General features: G+C 43.6%; 1 protein-coding gene across 3 annotated transcripts in view; it reads right to left on the minus strand.

Annotated features, from left to right (window-relative positions):
- WDR59 (WD repeat domain 59) overlaps positions 1-22,465 on the minus strand; it is a 108,414-nt gene that overhangs the window by 24,011 nt on the left and 61,938 nt on the right. For 2 of the 3 annotated variants that reach the window (XM_019012434.4, XM_055366570.2), the window contains 9 exons: positions 20,273-20,352; positions 18,474-18,606; positions 18,217-18,341; positions 14,558-14,722; positions 12,164-12,259; positions 11,846-12,002; positions 11,253-11,322; positions 6,277-6,430; positions 2,042-2,098 (listed from right to left, as the gene is read on the minus strand). In XM_019012434.4, the coding sequence (XP_018867979.3) occupies positions 2,042-2,098; positions 6,277-6,430; positions 11,253-11,322; positions 11,846-12,002; positions 12,164-12,259; positions 14,558-14,722; positions 18,217-18,341; positions 18,474-18,606; positions 20,273-20,352 (1,037 nt within the window). The remainder of the gene's footprint in view (positions 1-2,041; positions 2,099-6,276; positions 6,431-11,252; positions 11,323-11,845; positions 12,003-12,163; positions 12,260-14,557; positions 14,723-18,216; positions 18,342-18,473; positions 18,607-20,272; positions 20,353-22,465) is intronic. The other variant, XM_004057983.5, reaches the window with a different exon arrangement.

Consider the following 22,465-nt stretch of genomic DNA (forward strand, 5'->3'; position numbering starts at 1 on the left):
CCCCAACAAAGGATCACCCTAATTAGAGTTGCTACCGGAACCAACCTGTAAAAGCAATTACGGGACAGTGCTGTGATTTTTTTTAATCCAGCAAGAAATAACTGCAAAACATTGTCAAAAATCTTTAAGGGGCTGCAAAATACTGTCACTGTCGGTTTTTTATAATGTGTTGGTTAGTGGTTTTTAAACATAAATATCTCCCCTTCAGGCTTCAGGGGTCACTTGGTAATCCTGACTACTGGCCAATTACTCTGGGGATTCTAATTTAACGAGGCTGTCTAGCTGGAGAGGTGAAATCTCAAATCAGATCAGATACTAGTTGGGGTCTTAGGCCCTTGCTGCTAGCTAATGAGTAGATGGACATCTTTTCAGGGTATTTTCCCCAGTGCTCTGGCAATAAGAACCACTTATGTTCCATCCACATCTCTCCTAAGAAATTTTCCCCTTAATATCTTGCTGGCAATGTTTGGAGTCTCTCTTGTCTCTGCAACTGCCAGGTAATAACATATGGATTTCTTTTATGATCCTCTGGTTCCAGAGCACACTGACACATGAGGCTAAGGTGTGATTAATCTTTCTGCAGTGGGGAAGGGCGCCATGGTCTAAAAGCCCCTGAACCTCCTGCATTGCTCCAGTCCCACTCTGACGGGCTTAAATATGGATACCTCTCTATGCAGTAAAGTTAGTACCTCTGGGAGGAAAAGGATTTGATCCTTTCAATGCTCCATCAATAGAAAATGTCCTGTCCCCACAGATTTCATGAGAAGAAATTGAGGGAAAAGAGACAAAGCAAGACAGACAAATTATTACATGATGAGCACCAGGCTGCCCCTCTGAACAAACCAAGAAGGTGTTCATGGAGTTATGGCAAAGAGGACAAGGAAGAACGGAGTGGGGTGGGGGTTGGGGGGCAGGAGGGAGGCATTGGTGCAAATAGCACTGAATGACAACCAATAGCCAGCTTGCGACTGTACCACCAGTGTTACTGCTACGATCAGAGGCAACATTGATGCCAATAAATGGGTTGAATGTAAAAACAGCCCAAGAATAAGCCACCAACTGCTTCGCAGAAACCCCATTAGCAATGCATAATCCGCAGAGCGGGCAGGGAGTCTAAATGAGTCCCTATTTAAATAGCAGTGGGAGCAGGGACTTTTGGACAATCAGTGGAAATTCAGCAGTCGGGTTGGCTGGGACAGGCTTTTGGAAGGTGGCCCCGTTGGTGGCTCCACCTACAAGCTGTTGGCAGCAGTGGTACTTGCTAATCGGGGCTTCTGATTCCAACTGGTTTTCTACGACAAGGCTATAGAATGATTCCCCTGAATATTCTTTATACCAAATGAAATTTATACAAAGCCTCACGGCTGCCTTGCACAGCGTGAGGTCACCTTGGCACTATTGAAACATGAAGGGATGGGAGAGGAAGACAGAAGAGGAGAAATGGCCAATAGGAGTAAGAAAGAAAGAAAAGGAAGAGAGGATGTCCACAGCGGAGGTTTTACTGTCTACACAAAATACTGATGGTAAGGAAAAAAATTTGTTTCAGAAACTTCCCAAAGGATAAAAGCTAGCTTCCGTGTTATGCCAATGAAGCAGGTGGGCACCTCCCTCTTTGAACTGGACCAGGACTGTAAAAGCAGAGACAAAATAGTGGAAGCCTCTTTTATCTTCCTCTGCTCCCCCCATGCCAAAGGTAGGCTTTTGAAAGCTCCAAAAAATTACACAAATGCTCCAAGTGAAATTGGGTGAGCTAACGGCTTACAATCAGGGTTCTTTCCAAGAAACCCAGTATTAAGTTTCCTTTGCCAAAAGAGTCCATTCAGGATCCCTGACAATATTAGCCATTTGAAACTCTGTGATTGGACAAGGAGGCAGCCTTTGGTGCCTGAAATCCCCCAAGCAAAAAATTGACTGTTGCTGGTCCTGAAAACAGCTCGCCTGTCATTTCAGGTTCCTCAAAGCCAGGCAGGTGGCATTTTATTCTTGGGCCTTGGGTAGAGACAGGATTAGTTAAGGAGAGCATTTGCACAGCGCACAGTACCGGGAAGTCGTTAATTGCTTGTATGGACCAACGCCGCCGGGCAGAGCGAGGAGACATCTGTGCATGAAAACGTTACACCCAGGAGGAGGGAAGAAAAACACCAAGAAAATTAAAAGGGAAAAATATAGAATAAAATGAAAGCTTCCCACACATCCGATGGATTCAAATGTACCATAATACACTGTACAGTTGGGATTGGAACGACTAAAAAATCTGAACCTAAGCACAGCGGAATTCGGCTTCCCTCACCTCCCTCCCACCCCATCACACTCCAAACACAGCTTCAATTTCATTGTTCTTTTAGTCACATTTCAAGGTATATGGAGGCTGACATCAACACAGTTCTGACAAAGGAACTACAAATAGGTTTGAGGAACACTAACACACACTGAGATCATTGTGCAAGTGGAGAAATAGGCAGAAGCCTGTTTTCCCCTGTAGTAGGTAAGAAGGAGAACAAATATTGAGAGCACATACTCATTCCTAAAAAGAAGACATTCTTGAATAGGCTCAATACCAAATTTTTTCTGGTAAGTGTTTGGGGGGTGATGAGAAAATTGGGTGTCTTGACATTGGGCCTGCAGGACTATCTTCAGAGTGACACCATGGGGAAATGGGAACCCTGAAGAAACAGGGGGAAGGAAGGGGCTAATGCTGAGGAGAGACCTTCTTGAAAGCACCTTCGCTAACAATATGAGTATCTGTTTATGGAGATCAGAAATTATTCTATTAACTTAAAGATCTCTCTAGTTATTTACATGAGAGCTATTTTAGTAACATAAACTAAAGCAAGAGCGGGAGGCTGCAACAATGTTTAAATGTATGCAAGGCAATACCTAAAGCTTATCCTAAGTTCTGGGCCTTCTGATCTACCCTAGGAATGAACAACATTTCATCAGCTATTAAGAGTTGGTTCACTTGTCAAATGAATGTTAGCAATTTGATGGCTTTTGAGGCGTCACACGTTTTAAAATTTTTAGGAGCAAACCTTGGCATTCCATCTAGAGAATATTTGGGTGAACATAACAATATAACCTAAGTAGGGCAGGTTAAAAACACACAAAACCACAAGAGAAACAAACAATAATCTCTAAATGGCTCTAAAAGATGTTTTGTTATCTCAAAAATACACTACACTGGGCCGGGCGCAGTGGCTCATGCCTGTAATCCCAACACTTTGGGTGGCCAAGGCAGGTGGATCACCTGAGGTCAGGAGTTCGAGACCAGCGTGGCCAACATGGTGAACCATGATTAGCCGGGCATGGTGTTGGGCACCTGTAATCCCAGCTACTTGGGAGGCTAAGGCAGGAGAATCGCTTGAATCCGGAGGCAGAGGATGCAGTAAGCAGAGACCGCGCCTTTGCACTCCAGCCTGGGCAACAAGAGCAAAATGCTGTCTCAAAACAAAAAACAAAAAAACTCTATACTGGCTGGGTGAGATGGCTCATGGCTATAATCCCAGCACTCTGGGAGGCTGAGGTGGGAGGACTGCTAGAGCCCAGGAGTTTGAGACCAGCCTGGGCAACATAGCAAGACCTCATCTCTACAAAACACAGACCAAAAAAAGCCCCCAAACCAAAAACCCACTATACTTCCCTCATTGCTATGCCTTAAGGCAGTTACATTCCATTCTGTTACTCTCACTCATTTAAAGCTCTCAGGGGCAGAGATCTACCAGGGAATAAAAATATGTAGGAGAAAAATTTGGGCTAAAAATGAAGACCTAAACACAGAGAAATCCAGCCTGGGCAACATAGCGGGACCCCAGCTCTATAAAAATATTTGTTTTTAATTAACTGGGTGATGTGGTGTACTCTTGTAGTTCTAGCTACTCAGGAGGCTGAGGTGGAAGGATCACTCGAGCCCAGGAGTCTGAGGTTGCAGTGAGCCACGTTCACACCACTGCACTCTAGCCTGGGCAATGGGCAACAGAGTGAGGAGGCCCCATCTCTTAAAAAAAAAAAAAAAAATTCCAAAATCACAAAACACAAACAGAAATTTAGTAGACTGGAATCATTTCCAGAACAAAAGCAACAAAAGCGACATCATTTGACATGTGAAACTAGGCAGCTGAGGATTAGAAAATGCTCCTCAAGGATTATCGACCTTTGTAAGGGGGGTAAAGCAGCCCGCGTAAGATATCATGGCCATATCACGCTTATGTAATTCCCCCCTTGGCCCCTACATAAACGGGATGGATGTGAACAAACTTCAAGGAGAGAGAAATTTATGTCAAATTCATCACAAAATGACTGACTTATTCATTTTTCTCTTGTTAACCTATTAAGTTGAACCACATGAATCTTTGTTTAGGTCAAAAATGGTCAAATATCAGCAATTTCGTAAGATTTAAGCCAATAATCCAAGGTTTCTGAGGTTCCTGAAATGTTCTATTTCTTGACCTGTGTGATTATTAATTCACTCAACTATACACGACTTTGATTTGTGAACTTTTCTGTATTTGGTATATATCAATATAAGAGTTTCATATGAAATTATAATCAAAGCATCACCCCAGTTTATTTGGTCACTATTTGAAATAAAACATAAAAGGCCACTTACTATGTCTATTACGTGGCTCGAACTGCCCACTTTCTGTGCAGAACAGAACACAGGGAACCACCCCAAATTGAAATTTCACAACTCTTCTCCACTCCCCTGCAGATACTATCAGATATTCTCTGATGAGAGAATCATCCACGTGCTCTTGGTTCCTCTTTATAATTACGGTGTTTGTAGTAAAAAAGGCCATACCACCAAAAACATGGACACAGGCTTAAAAGAGGCCTCATCTTGGAACTGGAGTTATTTTGATTAGAGTGGGCTTTACACACCCCCACAAAGTGAAAATTACTAGTCAATCTATTCTGCCCAATCTGAACCCAAGCATGGGTGGCACATGACACAAATCGGAGAGGAATTCAGAACTGCCTCTTGGACTGAAAGATCTCCTTGACCTGGCCCTGACACTACAGAAAACCCCACATGTACCCAACCATGAGCCTGGCTTTCATCTCAACAAAATGTCTTAGTTCCAACCTGTTCATCAAATCATCTCTCCAGTTACCTGCAAACATGTGGGAAAAAAGAACTAACAATTTTGAATGGAAAGGACTTGGAGATGATATAGATTAGTGGGTGTTCCAAGGAGGTCTGTACTAGCCAAGTGGGCAGAATTCCATCAGAGATGTGAGGAAGGGGACTATAGGAAAGTGTCCAGAAAAAAAAAAAAATCATTTTCCCTATTCAACTAAATGGTTTTGCTCAAGACTGGTCTGGTCTCAAACACCAGTTGCTGCCACTCATTTGAGTCACAGACAACCCTAAAATAAAGTCAGAGATGGTCAACTCTCAGTGTAAACCAAGAAGGTTGGACAGTCTACTGCAGTCGAACTGAAGGAACTTCTAATACTTCCTAGAAATGGGTGTTTTGTCCAAAAGAATTCAATTTTTTAAAAACAAATATTAATTACAATCCATTATTTCCCACTGAGCGAGAGATAACAACAAAGAATTCCTAAGGACTGAGTCTGTGCAGTGCTCAGTGGTAACTCTGTTTAAAACATCATGTCAGCTAAAAGTCTGTTTAAGCCAGACCTGCAATCGGTCAACACAGAAAGCTTTCTCTGCCAACATTCTCTACATGGTTGGCACCAAAGGTTTCTGACAGCTTAATGATAACTACTTTAGGGACAATGAGTTATTTAAGAAACTAGGCACATAAGGACAAGCTCAGGTGATTTTTGTATCATCTGGTCCACTCAGATAGGTATTTCCATGTAGACTTAGAATAAAAAAAAAAACAAAAAACCTTTTAGACATTAACTTTAAGACTTCTCACAACCATCAAGTTCCAAATATACTGAGATCCCAAGACTTCAGAGGCATCCCTTAATTTGCTGACAAACATCAGAATACCATGGAAGACTTGAAGCTAAGGTAGTCTACCCTGAAATAATGGGAATCAACTCAGTGAGTGGAGATTACAAGGACAAGGCTAAATGGGGAGTAAAGATTATGGACCATAAGAACTGCCCCCCCGACCCATACACACACAATTTATAGCAGGTAAAACCAACTGAAAGGAACAAAGTAATGACTTTCTTGAACAAACTGATTATGAAAGTGAAAGGCTACAGGGCGATTACTAATCTAGCTGCTGCGCCAGGCAGGAGATGAGGAACAAGAATCCAGGAGAAGGGGTAAGAATCAAAGGCTGTGGCTCTGGCACTTACCCGCTCCTTGTAGTAGAAGGAGCTGATGGAGACCTGCTCTTTCTCGCTGCGAGTGGGGCTTCCACTGTATAAACGAAGGTTCCCAGGGGCCTCTGTGCGGATCTTCATGGGCGCGATCAAGCCAGTGTGATAAGCAGACAAGGCTGAGAGAGATCTGTAGTTGAAAATGATAATTATCCACACTGGCTGCAGTCCTGTCATATTTCCAAGTGGTGCTATTCTTAGCACTTGATACCAAGAGGAGAAGACAAAATGAGAAGATGGAAACTCCAGAGAAAGAAGTCAATAAAACTTTTAACACTGAAAAATGCTTTATCCGCAGAAGCATAGAATGCTTCTATGATTACAGACATAAAAAATTCAAAGGAATCTACAAACTACTAGAATAAGTGAATTTGAATACAAGGTCAACCTACAAATATCTACTATAGTTCTATCAACTAGAAACAAATATTTGGAAAATAAATATTTTAAAAGCTCATTTATAGTAACATTAAAACACGTCAAATACTTAGGAATAAATTTAATTTTTGAAAATGTGCGTGAAAATACAAAATGTTGACGAGAGAAATTAAAGGAGACATACAACGATGGAGAAATATACCACGCTAGTGGATTGGAAGAGTCCATATTCTTAAGACGTCAATTTTCTCTAAATTGATCTACAGAGTCAACACAATTCCAAGCAAAATACAAGCAGGCTTTTCAGTAGGAACTAATAAGATGATTTTATAATTTTATTGAAAGACCTAGAACAGCCAACCTGAACTAAACAAGAATAATATAATTGGAGGACTTGACCTATCAGATTTAAACACTTAACTATAGAAAAGTACATTATGAATGTAGTGTTGGCATAAAGGATAAATAGATCAAAGGAAAAAAGAGAGTCCAGAAAGACCACAAATAAATGGTCTATTGATGTTCACCAAGGCATCAATACAAATTCAACAAAGAAAGGAAATCTTTTCATAAATGGTGCTAGAACAACTATTTTTCTCTACAAAATAAAACAAACTTTGACCCCTTAACTCACATTACATGCAAAAATTAATTTGAAATGGATCACAGACCTCAAATAAGGAATTTAAATCTATAAAGCTTTCATTTTTATTTATTTTTCTATAAAGCTTTTAAAAGAAAACACAAGGCCAGGTGCAGTGGCTCACGCCTATAATCCCAGCACTTTGGGAGGCCAAGGCGGGCAGATCACCTGAGGTCGGGAGTTCAAGACCAGCCTGACCAACATGGAGAAACCCCGTCACTACTAAAAATATGAAATTAGCCAGGCGTGGTGGCGCATGCCTGTAATCCCAGCTACTCGGGAGGTTGAGGCAGGAGAATCACTTGAACCTGGGAGGCGGCGGAGGTTGTGGTGAGCTGAGATTGCGCCATTGCACTACAGCCTGGGCAACAAGAGCGAAACTCCGTCTCAAAAAATAAAAAACAAAATAAATAAGCCGGGCACAGTGGCTCACGCTTGTAATCCCAGCACTTTGGGAGGCCAAGGCAGGGAGATCACAAGGTCAGGAAATCGAGACCATCCTGGCTAACATGGTGAAACCCCGTCTCTATTAAAAAATACAAAAAATTAGCCAGGCCTGGTGGCGGGCGCCTGTAGTCCCAGCTACTCCGGAGGCTGAGGCAGGATAATGGCATCAACCTCAGAGGTGGAGCTTGCAGTGAGCCGAGATCGCGCCACTGCACTCCAGCCTGGGCAACAGAGCGAGATTCTGACTCAAAAAAAAAAATAATAAATAAAAAATAAAAAAATAAAATAAAATAAATAAAATTAAAAGGTGATAAACTGGACATCATCAAAATTAGGAAAATTTGTTCATTGAAAAACATTAAAGAGGGAGAAAGACAAGCCACAGATTAAGAGAAAATCAATACATACATCAAGCAAAGAATTTGCAACCAAAATAGATAACAACCAGAAACAAATAAGATACAGTTCCCCCAAAATGGGCAAAATACTTGACAAGCACATCACAAAAAAAGATACCCAAATGGTCAATATGCACACAGAAGCTGCTCAACATTATTCATCATCAACATGGAAATGCAAATTAAAACCACAGTGAGACAGCCGGGCGCGGTGGCTCACGCCTGTAATCCCAGCACTTTGGGAGGCCAAGGCAGGCAGATCACGAGGTCAGCAGATCGAGACCATCCTGGCTAACACGGTGAAACACCATCTCTACTAAAAATACAAAAAATTAGCCGGGCGTGGTGGCGGGCGCCTATAGTCCCAGCTACTCAGGAGGCTGAGGCAGGAGAATGGCGTGAACCTGGGAGGCGGAGCTTGCAGTGAGCCGAGATCCAGTCAATACACTCCAGCCTGAGCGACAGAGCAAGACTCCATCTCAAAAAAAAAAAAAAAAACAAAAAACCCACAGTGAGATACTAGGACACTCACAACACAATGGCTAAAGTTGAAAGGACTAGCAATACCAAGTTTTGGAGTGGATACAGAGCAACCAGTGCTCTGAAACATTGCTAGTGACAGGGTAAATGGCACAACCACTGTGCATAAACTTTTGGACAATTTCTCAAGTTAAAAATACATCTATCTGATGACTGAGGAATTCTGCTCCTCAGGTGCAGAAATTAATATACAAGCTTTTTATGAACATATGTGTCCAGGTTTGCTCATAATGGCCGAAAACTGGAAAGGATACAAATATCTATCCACAGGACAACGAATAAACACACTGTGTTGCATTCATACAATGGACCTACTGACACATGCAGCAATGTGGATCAATGTCAATAACATTAAGTTGAGCAAAGTAAGCCAGACATAAAACAGGTCATGCCGCACTATTCCACTTCAATGAAGTTCAAGAACAGGCAAAACTACGATGACAGAAGTCAAGAGAGTGGTGTCCTCTGGGTGCTGAAGGGCGGGGAAAAGGGACTGGGAACCTTTGTGGGTGAGGACAATGTTCTATATCTTGATATGAGTGTTGGTCACCAAGCTGTACACTTCATATTTGTGTATTGTAAACTATCTCAGTAAAGGACTGTCAGTGGGAAAACATTCTAATAGGAACATTTTCCCCTCCAATCCAAAGTCCAGATACAGTTATTCCTTCTTTCCCTTTGAGAATACAGGACTGTTTTCTACTCCAATAAGGAATCGGGTGTAATGTAGGTGTTCCCTAGTACTGAGCCCCAGTTCCCATGGGGCCCAGGTCACATCTGCCCAGGTTACTGCAGAGATTGGCCACCTCTTGGCAAAACAGCAGTGTCTGCTCACACAGTTCTCTCATCCAGTTCTCTCTCTTTCTTGTTAGCTCAGCTATTCATTCATAACTGACATGGTTAGGCTTTGTGTCCCCACCCAAATCTCATCTTGAATTGTAATCCCCACAATCCCCACTTGTCAAGTGAGGGACACAGTGGGAGGTGATTGGATCATGGGGGCGGCATCCCCCATGCTGTTCTCATGATAGTGAGTGAGTTCTCATGAGATTTGATGGTTTTACAAGATCTGACAGTTTCTCCTTCACATACACACTCTCTTTCGCCTGCCGCCATGTAAGAAGTGCCTCTTCCCCTTCCGACACGATTTTAAGTTTCCTGAGGCCTCTCCAGCCATGTGGAACTGCGAGTCAATTAAACCTCTTTTCTTTGTAAATTACCCAGTCTTGGGCAATTCTTACAGTGTGAGAACGGACTAATACAATGTCTATGCTGATTACACTGTATGCAGCGCCTTCAGGGGTTTGCAGCAGGGAGGTTTGCAACTTATTATATCTTGGTCACCAGACTGCAGAACCAGAAGTCTACTGTATAATCCTAAAGCTTTAAAAACCAGTAATCGAAACAGGAAACACGGAGCACTTCCAATGTACCAGGTGGTGTTTTAAACATTTTTAGAGGGATTTAATCTTCCCAGCAACTGCAGGTGGTAAGTGCTATTATGATCCCCATGTTACTGTTGAAAGAACTGAAGCTGAAGTTTAGATAACTTGCCCAAGGTCATAAAATGACAGGGCCAAAATCTGGATCTGGGCACGTTGGCTCTGAAGTCTATATTCCTATCTGCTACAATAGATTGCCTATAAAGAAAAACTTTTTTTAATGCACAGAAAAATAATGACTAGACAGAAACATGTTCTGTTGTTAAACATGATTCTCCCTAAAACAGGGAAAATGAAAAGAAGGGCTTTTGCATTGTAATTTAAAACTTCCAGGCTGGGCATGGTGGCTCACACCTGTAACCCCAGCACTTTGAGAAGCTGAGGCAGGTGGATCGCTTGAGCTCAGGAGTTTGAGACCACCCTGGCAACATTGCAAAACCCTATCTCTACAAAAAATTATAAAAATTAGCCAGACATGGTGGTGCACACCTGTAGTCCCAGCTACTTGGGAGGCTGAGGCAGGAGGATCACTTGAGCCAGAAGGCAGAGGCTGCTGTAAGCTATGATCATGCCACTGCACTCCAGCCTGGGTGACAGAGCCAGATCCTGTCTCAAAAAAAGAAAAAAGAAAAAAACTTCCACGTTTGTGTTTTCACAATGTACTACTTATGGAATGTTTTAAAATTACATATTGTTTGGTAATATTAGAAGTGGCATATTAGTGTTGTGAAACTACAGATGGTCTTTTGTTATTTTTCCAGTTTTATTTAATGTTAGTTAAATTGAATAATAAAATAATTAAAAACAAATAATAAATAATATGCTAGCAATAGGGGAAAGGCACATTTAAAAAGAATTTGCCTTGTTTTGACAATAGCTTTTATCAAGCTACCTCTTCTAATGGTTTGGTAATAACCATACAGCAGAAATCACAGCTTTTTTGCAATTTAATTGACTTCAATCTTTCTCAAATAAATCTTATAATGGGAGTTTACTGAAGAACTGAAATGCACTGTCCAAAAGCAAACTCAGTGGTCCTTCCCAGGTCTCTGGCCACTTCTGGCCCTGGGAACGTAGAGCGGCTTCTGCATCTCCCGGACTCACCTCGGAGTAGGCTCTGTGGGAGACACCGCCCGATGCATTGTCATGGGCCTTGTGAAATACACCAGGTAACCTAAAGGAGGAGACATCACATGAGCCAACAGTGTCAACAAGCTGGACGTGGGAAATCCTGAGGCAGGACTGGCCAGTCTTTCTTCTATCTCTGTACACCTGAGGGTAAGACACATTTTCATAAGCTGTAAGACTCATGACTGCAGTGACCCTTACCAGGAACAAAGGTCAGCACTCCAGGGTCCAGGAGAGGGGATGTATGTGGACTGGGCAGAGTCATCAGCAGGACTCTAAGCCTCCCTACCAGGCGACTGCCCCCTGCTAAGAATCAGGGCTCTGAGTAAAGACTCAAATCCAACCTCATCAGAATGAAGAAAGTTAAGACCACCATTCTGGTGCACACTCTTAGGATAAGTCCACAGATAGTGACTGGGCCTCAGACCCTGCCACGCTACCATGAAAGTCTCGTTTGAGTTCTCGGGAGTAAAAGCAAACGTTTTCTGATGAAGATGTTTATACAGAATCTATGACATTCTTAGCTGCTCCCTCTCAAAATCTAGAATCAAAGAACCAAAGGGACCCACCTGCTCCGCAGAACCTGGCCCCAGAAGTCCTAGGAAAGGGAATGTTGGCATCCTGGTATGACCCGTAAGCCGTGGTCACCCGCGCAAACGTCGGTAACGGGGGTGTGACAGAGTTGGGGAGTGCAAACGGGTTGCTGGAAGTGCTGTCTTCCTGGTTCTGAAATTTAAAAATCCACAAGCTAAAAACAACCTGTCTTAAAGCTGAACTACAAAATAAAGACCCAGTATGACAAAATCAGAAAACCCATGATTTTAGGGAGAAAGAAATGAAACAGAACACCAAAGCCTAAGTTGGTATGACAGTTTCATGCTTCCCACCACAAAGGACTCGAGGCAGGAGACAAGCTGGCGCAGGCAGGGCTCCAGGCAGCTCTGGCCACGCTTCACTTTCTGCAGGGCCGTGTCCTTCAGGATCTAGAAAAGGCCCAAAACACAGTCAAGAAGAGGAACACATTTCTCTGATAGGTTTTTTTGTTGTTGTTGTTGTTTTGAGACAGAGTCTCTCTTTGTTGCCCAGGCTGGAGTGTAGTGGTACGATCTCGGCTCATTGCAACCTCTGCCTCCCGTGTTCAAGTGATTCTTGTGCCTCAGCCTCCCGAGTAGCTGGGACTATAGGCGCCCACCACCATGCCTGGCTAATTTTTGTATTTTTAGTAGAGAATGGGTTTCACCATGTTCGCCAGGCTGGTCTCGAACTCCTGACCTCAAGTGATCTACCCATCTTGGCCTCCCAAAGTGCTGGGATTACAGACATGAGCCACTGCGCCCGGCCCTGATTGGCTTTTCTTCTGCAAAGTGGTCAGACACAAGGGTGATGCTGGGAGCCAGGTGCATGGTTAAGTCAAGGCTTCCAACACAGTGTAATAATCTAATCTCTACCTCTACCGAGGTTAAAACAGGATTCATTCCTGAGCCCTCCTAGAGAACCTCTTTCCTTAATCAAGGCAGCACACATGTGGATTTTGAGAGGGCAGCTTTCAGTAACAGAAGGACTATTATTTCTTTCTAGTGAATTCTGCCCTTTTCCTCGCCCCCAACACCACTTGCTCCATGAGAAATGTCAGTACCTTAGAAGTAATACTCACTGGCCTGGATTGAAATTGCTCTCAGTGACATAAGACAAGAGGAATGGATTTCACTTCAGTGAAAATTATAATGTATATTTTTTGTCCTTCAAAAGTATAAATCCTAACACTTTAAACCCATTTATGCCTAATGTTCCATTATTGGAACACTAAGCTTGTGGGAGTTATTTATATCCTATTGCTGAGTCATCGCCAAGGTCTGATTTTTCTTTTGTTTTTTTGAGAAAGAGTGTCGCTCTTACTGCCCAGGCTGGAGTGCAATGGCATGATCTCCGCTCACTGCAGCCTCCGCCTCCTGGGTTCAAGCCATTCTCCTGCCTCAGCAGTCTCTGTTGCCCAGGCTGGAGCGCAGCCACGTGATCTTGGCTCACTACAACCCCCACCTCCTGGGTTCAAGTGATTCTCCTGCCTCAGCCTACCGAGTAGCTGGGAATACAGGCATGCGCCACCACGCCTGGCTACTTTTTGTATTTTTAGGAGACATGGGGTTTCACCATGTTGCCCAGGCTGGTCTTGAACTCCTGACCTCAGGTGATCTACCCGCCTCAGCCTCCCATAGTGCTGGGATTACAGGAGTGAGCCACCGCACCCGGAAAAGGTCTGATTTTTCACACACAAAAAAGTTTGCAACCTAATCGTATCATTTTATACTAACAGAAAAATCTATCTTTTTTGTATGTCCAAACTAGGCAACGGCATATTCAGATTCCAAGTTTAACATGTCAAATACCACAAGATCTGAGTTACTGGCATTTCAGAGATCCTTAAGCCACTTGAAAATTTCCTGGTTCCATGTGATACCCCCAACAAGGTGGAACAATCAAGTGTCCACGACCCAAACTGGACAAAAAATGAGCAACATTCAGCTTGGCCTGAGTTTGTCAGAATACTTCAGTCCCTTCACTGTGACACTGCTCAGACTGAACGGGTACGAAGAGGCTCATGGGGCTTTGTCATGGAGATTCCACCTGATTTGCTCTGGATGAACTGATGCATTAAATCTCTGAATCTGCAGAATTAAACACAGATGCCAGGCTGTGGTGCCTCCATCTGGACACCTACTGTGCAGCTAGCCAGCCTGTCTCTAGGATAACACCAGCTCCTTCTATGGGATAAAATTTTTTTATGACCTTACATATGTTTTTTTCTAATTATAAAATATCTTTTAGCTTCAGAATACGTCTTGCTTGTTGTTTTCAGGTAAATGAAACTGGACTGCAGGGCTCCTAACCTGGGCTGCTAAATGAAATTGGATTGCAAATCTCCTAACCTGAGATGAATGCTTAGTATTAATGAGATCTGTGGGCAGATTCTATGCAATTCACATATTTATAGGCAATATTTCTCAAATCATATGCAATCTTTGTGCAGATTTTTCTGAGGAAGGGTCCATAATTTTCATTAGACTTCAAAGGAAGTCTATGACCCAAAAAAGGTTAAGAACCACTGCTCTGATGTTTTCTGCACAAAGTAAATGGCAAGTTCAGAGGTTACGTTGCTAATACCAGTGTGTGTATGAAACAGATGACTTCCGAATCTCATCTACTGGAGTTTTCATTCTTCTTTACTAATCCATCTAGACAATGATGCAGAACAGCAAGGAGAATTTGGGAACCCAGACCCCCACCTTCAGCAGCTTAGCTTTCATGGTGGATGTGATGGTTGTGGGGTTAATAAACTGGAAGGAAGGGGCGGCGTTGTTTGGGTACTGCGCAGGGAATTTCACCAGCATCTTGACACGATGGTTGCTGCAGTGCACAGACACTGTGCAGCTCCTGTCTGCCGCGTCCATCTGCAAGAGACAAATCCACAATTGCTGTAGAAACAAACCACAAAGCGTCTTTCAATGCAAGCGCATTTAACTGAATGCTCCATGCTCCTGGTAATTGAGTGAAGGGAAAGAGTCTACAAAGACAAATGTGTGTGGAAGACAATTCATTTTCAAAAAGATTCTTAAATTTTCATACCAGATTCTTAAAATTTTCATACCAATGGAATAGCTCAAAGTTGCCGAGACCAGCTCGGTCGGGGTGACCCTAAACCAGCAGGGCTAGAGGAATTAAAGACACACACACAGAAATATAGAGGTATGGAGTGGGAAATCAGGGGTCTCACAGCCTTCAGAGCCGAGAGCCTGGAACAAAGATTTACCCATGTATTTATCCACAGCAAGCCAGTGATAAGCATTGTTTCTATAGATTATAGATTAACTAAAAGTATTCCTTATGGGAAACAAAGGGATGGGCCAAAATAAAGGGATGGGCTGTGGCTAGCTATCTGCAGCAGGAGTATGTCTTTAAGGCACAGATTGCTCATGCTATTGTTTGTGGTTTAAGAATGCATTTAAGCGGTTTTCTGCCCTGGGTGGGCCAGGTGTTCCTTGCCCTCATTCCGGTAAACCCACAGCCTTCCAGCGTGGGCATCACGGCCATCATGAACATGTCACAGTGCTGCAGAGATTTTATGGCCAGTTTTGGGGCCAGTTTATGGCCAGATTTTGGGGGGGGGGCCTGTTCCCAACATGTCCCTCGTCTTTGATTTGCCAAGTGATAAAAGCAAAGGCAGCTTTGTCACGGTGAGCTACTTCTTGCAGGAGTCAAGATCCACATCTGCAGGCTATACAAAGACAAACAACACAGAGGGTCAGTTTATGGCCAGATTTTGGGGGGCCTGTTCCCAACACAAAGTATTCTTTTTTTTTTTTTTTGAGACAGGGTCTCACTTTGTCACCCAGGCTGGAGTGCAGTGTGGCACAATCTCAGCTCACTGCAACCTCCACCTTCTGGGTTCAAGTGATTCTCCCACCTCAACCTTCCAAATACTGGGACTACAGGCCACCATGCCCAGCAAATCTTTGTTTTGTTGTTGTTGTTGTTGTTTTGCTTTTTGTGTTTTGGTAGAGATGGGGTTTCGCCATGTTGGCCAGGCTGGTCTCAAACTCCTGACCTCCAGTGATCCACCCACCTTGGCCTCCTAAAGTGCTGGGATTACAGGCATGAGCCACCACGAAGTTCAAAGTATTCTGACTTTAACAAAGCTTCCTCCCTCCCAAAGCTGTGGGGTAGACTGAAACTTGTTGTATTTACTTTGAGATGGGAAAATAAAGCAGGAAGAAGTTAAATACCAGACTCAACTTAAAAAGTGCTCCTGGGAAAATCCGTAGGGGAAGAAAGTAGATTCGGGATTGCCAGGGGCTGAGGGAAGGGGAAATAGGGAGTGACTGCTCATGGGTATGGGGTTTCTTCTGGGAATGATGAATATGTTCTGGAATCAGACAATGGTAATGGCTGTACAACTTTGTGAATATACCCACAACAGCCAGCTTATATACTTTAAAAAGGGGAATTTTGGCTGGGCACAGTGGCTCACGCCTGTAATCCCAGCACTTTGGGAGGCCAAGGTGGGCAGATCAACTGAGGTCAGGAGTTCGAGGCCAACCTGGCCAACATGGCAAAAACCCCATCTCTACTAAAAATACGAAAAAAAATTAGCTGAGCGTGGTGGCGTGCGCCCATAATCCCAGCTATCTGAGAGGCTGAGGCAGGAGAATCGCGTGAACCCGAGAGGCAGAGCCTGCAGTGAGTCACGGTAGCACCACTGCACTCCAGTCTGAGCGGACAGAGCAAGGCTCCATCTCAAAAAAAAAAAAAAAGATGAACTTTATACTGTGTGAATTATATCTCAATAATTTTTTTAAAGTACTCTCGAAGAAAGGAATCAAGATCTTAAACTAGATCACTAGGTATCCACACTGTCCTCAAATGGGACAAAGGGAGTATAAACTGACTTGATATAGATCACTAATTAAGCAAAGAATCCTTTATATCTTTTCATTTCTTGTGTTGCCAACTAGAGACGGCAGCTAGAGTAAAAAGAAAAGAACCACATGTGGCAAATCTGGAGACCTGGATTCACATGTTGTTTCTTCCACCAAATAGCTGCTGACCTTGGACATTTCTTCTCTTGATGTCTCCGTTTCCTCAGCTGTAAAGTGAGGCTAAAACCACTTACAGCAGACTTTTTTTTTTTTTTTTTTGAGACGGAGTCTTGCTCTGTTGCCAGGCTGGACTGTAGTGGTGTGATCTCGGCTCACAGCAAGCTCTGCCTCCTGGGTTCAAGCGATTCTCCCGCCTCAGCCTCGTGAATAGCTGGGACTACAGGCGCACGCCACCATGACCAGCTAATTTTTGTATTTTTAGTATAGACGGGGTTTTACCATGTTGGCCAAGAAGGTGTCAATCTCTTCACCTTGTGATCCGTCTACCTAGGCTCCCAAAGTGCTGGAATTACAGGCGTGAGCTACCGCACCTGGCCAGCAGACTTGTTTTAAAAGCCACATGAGATAGTTATGTAACAGCACATATTTGGGTAAAGGAAAAACTAATCAAGCTTTAAAACTCCTTTCTGGAGAGATTCTCAATTTTCTGAAGCAAAGACTTTCAATACTTGCCCCCCAAAAAGTAAATGTTCCACAGGCTAAGTGAACAAAGAAGTTTTGGTTGCCTTCTTACTGTGAATCTAAATTACCAGGAAATGGCCAGCCTGTGAGAGAAGATGGCACAGCACAGCACAGCACAGCACAGAGTGCCCTGGAGGGGCTGGAGGTTTGGCTTCCCAAGTCAACTCTGCCCCTAACTTCAGCAGCAACCTCTGCCAAATCACTAAGCCTCCAGGGCCTAAGTATCTTCCTCCACAGTAAAATGAGATGCTGGAGCATCTAAGGAGGAGCTAAGGCACACGAGCATCAGGTTCTCCTTTGGCTCATCTTAGGAGAAAAGAATAGGGTTAGAAAGAAAGTCTGCATCTCTTTATTTACTTATTTATTTATTTATTTATTTTATTTTTTTTGAGACAGAGTCTTGCTCTGTCACCCAGGCTGGAGGGCAGTGGTGCGATCTTGGCTCACTGCAACCTTGCTTCTCAAGTTCAAGTGATTCCTGTGCCTCAGCCTCTCGAGTAGTTGGAACTACAGGTGCCCACCACCACATGTGGCTAATTTTTTTTTTTTTTTAAGTGGAGACGGGGTTTCACCATGTTGGCCAGGCTGGTCTCGAACTCCTGGCTTCCTGGTTTCAAGTGATCTGTCCACCTCAGACTCCCAAAGTGCTGGGATTACAGGCGTGAGCCACCGCGCCTGGCCAGAAAACCCAGGAAATAAAAAAGCGAGCAGAGAGAGTTCTGTTAAAGCTGCAAAGCTATTTGCTAACTGAAATCATTGCTGAAATGGTTCCCTCTCCCACAAACTGCCATCAGCAAACATGAGATACAGTTGATTAAACTAAGTACCTCCACATTGACATTCCGGATTTGCACATTGATCAGGGAGAATTCCTGCTGCAAGGTCTGAGGCAGCCCCAGTTGATCTGATTTCCTCTCTTCCAGGAGATTTCTAGGGGGATCTTCTTTTAGGGCTAGCAGGAGAGAGAAGCTCAATGTTGGAAAGCATTTTTGAAAATGAAACAGAGAACAGGTCTGGGGTATCTGCCACAACTCTGCAATGCGTAGAGTGGCACCTTACCTGAGACATCAGTTTGACAAATTACCTTCTTCCTCCCCATGGCTTGCATTGTGCTGGTGATCTGTGTCTTCAGTGTGCAGGGTCTTCTCGGGTTCCGGCAGAAGGGAGATACTCTCAATGAACTCATCGACGCCATCTAATACGTCATTTGCACAAAGCTGCAACAAAGGGTAGAAGATGTAGTTCTAGAGAAGTCCGTGGAAATGATCGTCATGTCTGATTAAAGAGTTCTGACTTAAAAATGGGAATGGCAAAGGATGGGGATGTGTCAGCCAAGAGCTGACATAATCAAAATAGATTTTACCCGTTGCCAACTCTCCCTGGTTAAACACCCGGGATAATAGACTCTATTATTCAACACTGGAAATTTTTTCATCATGTTCAGAGTTTACGCAAGCCTCAGAAAAAAAATTCATTTAAACTCCAAGCTTTGATGGAGTTATTCAGCTAATCCAGGAGCAAAAATATCATAACCGGCCAGGCGTAGTGGCTCATGCCTGTAATCCCAGCACTTTGGGAGGCCGAGGCAGGCGGATCACCTGAGGTTAGGAGTTTGAGACCAGCCTGGCCAAGAGGGTGAAACGCCGTCTCTACTAAAAATACAAAAATTAGCCAGGCATGGTGGCGGACGCCTATACTCCCAGCTACTCGGGAGGCTGAGGCAGGAGAATCACTTGAACCCAGGAGGCGGAGGTTGCAGTGAGCAAAGATCACGTGGCTGCACTCCAGCCTGGGCAACAGAGAGAGACTCCATCTCAAAAAAAAAAAAAAAAAAAAACCATAACCTCAAGGCATTTGGTGCAAATTGTACCTTTCGGAAAAAAACAGATTGAAAATGCAATAAGGTAATGAGATTTGATCAAACTGCTCAAGAGTGACTTCATACTAAGCAGTGTTGAAATTTTTATCCAGTATTTTCTATTCATTCTGTGCAAAGCAATGTACCAAGCACTGTGGGAGATCCAATACAAGACACCTTCCCACTGTCAAGAAATTTAGCCATCAAATGAGGAGAGGACAGAACCCTGTGATAAGGCAGAGCAGAGCAAGGGCCACCAAAGCAGCTCATGCCAGGTACTACTGTGTGTGGTTCATGTAAGAAACAGATATCGTTTATCGGGAAAAAATTACAAACAGCTTCATAAAAGCACTGTTGCTGATGGATGTAGAAGCCTCCAAGCATTTGCAGCGTACAAGGGTAGGCTTCTTAGCCCATTTAGAAGAGAAAGAAATGAACCCACAGGGCACATATTCAGGGACCTACCCATACCATCTTATGCTAGAATAAGGAGGGGAAAGACATTTAGAGGCTCTCTGGCCTTCAAGTGCTGAATACTGAAGTTGGTTCTTAAAGACCTCAAAGCCTTGGTGTGGTACACACCAGCCACTCAGCCAACTAGTAAGTATGTATTAAATGTCTATCCTGCCGGGGAAGGTGGCTCATACCAGTGATCCCAGCACTTTGGGAGGCTGAGGCAGGTGGATCACTTGAGGTCAGGAGTTGAAGACCAACCTGGCCAACTTGGTGAAACCCCGTCTCTACTAAAAGTACAAAAATTAGCCGAGTGTGTTGGTGGGCACCTATAATCCCAGCTACTCAGGAGGCTGAGGCAGGAGAATCGCTTGAACCCGGGAGGCAGAGGTTGCAGTGAGCCAAGATCGTGCCACTGCACTCCAGCCTGGGCGATTGAGTGAGACGCACTCTCAAAAAAAAAAAAAAAAAAAAAATGGTTTATCCTGTAACCTCTAATTTCCGCAAATCCTGAATCTTACACTTTTTGGTGGATTCAGGTACATTTCTCCACAATAGCATTGCATACATACCCTCTGCATCTGGGAATCCACCCGCCACATTCTCAAGGTCTGATCCCGGGACCACGTCACCAGTTGATAGTCCTTGGACCCTAGAAATCACCAAATAAGAATCCTGGAAATTCTTCTGGATTCAACGTCTATTTTGCTACAGGTTGAAATGGAGTGAGATTCATCCATCCATTCAACAAACATCTACTGAACATCTCTCATATGCCAGGCACTATTCTAGGTACCGGGACTACAGCATGAATAAAATCATTTCTATCTTTATAGATCTCGCATTCCAGTGGTAGAAAGAGACAAATATCTGATAAAACATCTGGTATAAAAAATAACACAGGATAAGAGGACAGAGACTGATGGTGGAACTATTTTTAGACAGAACTCCCCAAGGAAATCACGTTTGAGCAGAAACTTAAATGATGTGAAATACTAACTGGCAAATTAGCAGGTAAAGAGCGATGCTGGGATTTAATGTCACACTAAACTTTCACCTCTGCAAATGTTCGTCCTTTTACATGCGCTCGAGGAGCTGGAGATGAACACATTTTTGCAAAACGGGTTGTTTCAAATGCATCATGGCATCTTACCATTCAGAAGAATTTTTTGGTAAAGTGATGTATCTCTTTGTAAAATGAATAATCAATCCTTAATGTACTTAATTGACTGAATCATATTTTCATCTTAACTCTGGTCAAAGGGAAATTATCCTGAAAAGGTTCAGGGTGCTTTATGAAATAACTTCATGAAAGATCAGGACATTTGCGGATAATTATGCAGTATCTAGAATCTCCTTCATGGCCACCTTCAGAGAGCAAAGAATTTAGAAATAATTTCATCCAATTTCTTAATTTTATGGATGGGGAAACTGAGGCAAGAGAATATGATCTGTCCAAGGTCACAGGGTGAGTGGGCAGGAAAACAAGGGCCAGTTCTTATTGGTTCCTTCTCTGCGTCACCACCTTCAACCAAAAATTCACTCCTCAATATTTCATACATCACTAGGCACAGCCAGCCAGACAGCAACTATTCTGAACCACGGCTTGTTACAAGTGCCACCATCTTGCCTCATGTCCACATCAACAATCTTCTGACCCTACATCTGGCTTCTCTTCATGCCCCTGACTTTGACCAAAAGGTATGCCTAATTCCTTTCTAAATGTTATAAATTAACTCAACCCCTCGATCTGTGCCTCCCCCGCTGGTCCCAAGGGGCCCTTTGCTTCCCCGGCTCCCTTGTATCTTCTCCCTGCCTTCCAACAGAGAGGGCAGCAGCCTCTCCCAACTGGCTAATTCTACGCCTTGCCTTTGAGGTTTACTTCATTCACTAAAACCGGTTCCTGCTGCCCCTGTTCATGCCACCCTATGATCTGGCTTCTCTCCTCAATTTGCTCTTGGAACGCCTTTTTTTTTTTTTTAATTTTTTGTATTTTGAGATAGGGTCTCACTTTGTCACTCAAGCTGGAGCGCAGTGATGCAATCTGAGCTCACTGCAACAACCTGCGCCTCCTGGTTCAGGCAATTCTCCTGCCTCAGCCTCCCGGGTGGCTGAGATTACAGGCACGTGCCACCACACCTGGCTAATTTTTTTTTTTTTAATATATTTTGGTAGAGATGGGGTTTCATCATGTTGGCCAGGCTGGTCTCAAACTCCTGGCCTCAAGTGATCAACCTGCCTTGGCCTCCCAAAGTGCTGGGATTACTGGCGTGAGCCACTGCACCTGGCCTGGAACTCCTTTCTTAATGATTATATGGCTTCCTATTTGGTCAGTTAAATGCTTTTCTCTTACTCTACATTTTGATCTATCAGCAACACCTAAAACCAAGGACTACTGCTTCCCTCAAGAGGCATCCTTGTCCCCTGGCCACAATATCCTGACTCGCTTCCTACCTCTTTGAGAAATCCTTCCCCACAGTGAAAATCAAAGCATGAAGTAGTCCAATAAAAATTGATGACTACCAGCCTGGGCAACATGGTGAAACTCATCTCTACAAAAATACAAAAAATTAGCTGGCATGGTGGCACACTCCTGTAGTGCCAGCTACTCAGGTGGCTGAGGTGGAAGCACTGCTCGAGCCCAGGAGGTCGAGGCTGCAGTGAGCCATGTTCGTGCCTGCACGCTAGCCTGGGTGACAGAGCGAGACCCTATCTCAAAAAAAAAAAAAAAAAAAAAAAAAAATTGATGTCGAAGACATGGCAGT

Source organism: Gorilla gorilla, chromosome 18 (genome assembly GCF_029281585.2).
Source record: "Gorilla gorilla gorilla isolate KB3781 chromosome 18, NHGRI_mGorGor1-v2.1_pri, whole genome shotgun sequence".
Taxonomy (NCBI): Eukaryota; Metazoa; Chordata; class Mammalia; order Primates; family Hominidae; genus Gorilla; species Gorilla gorilla.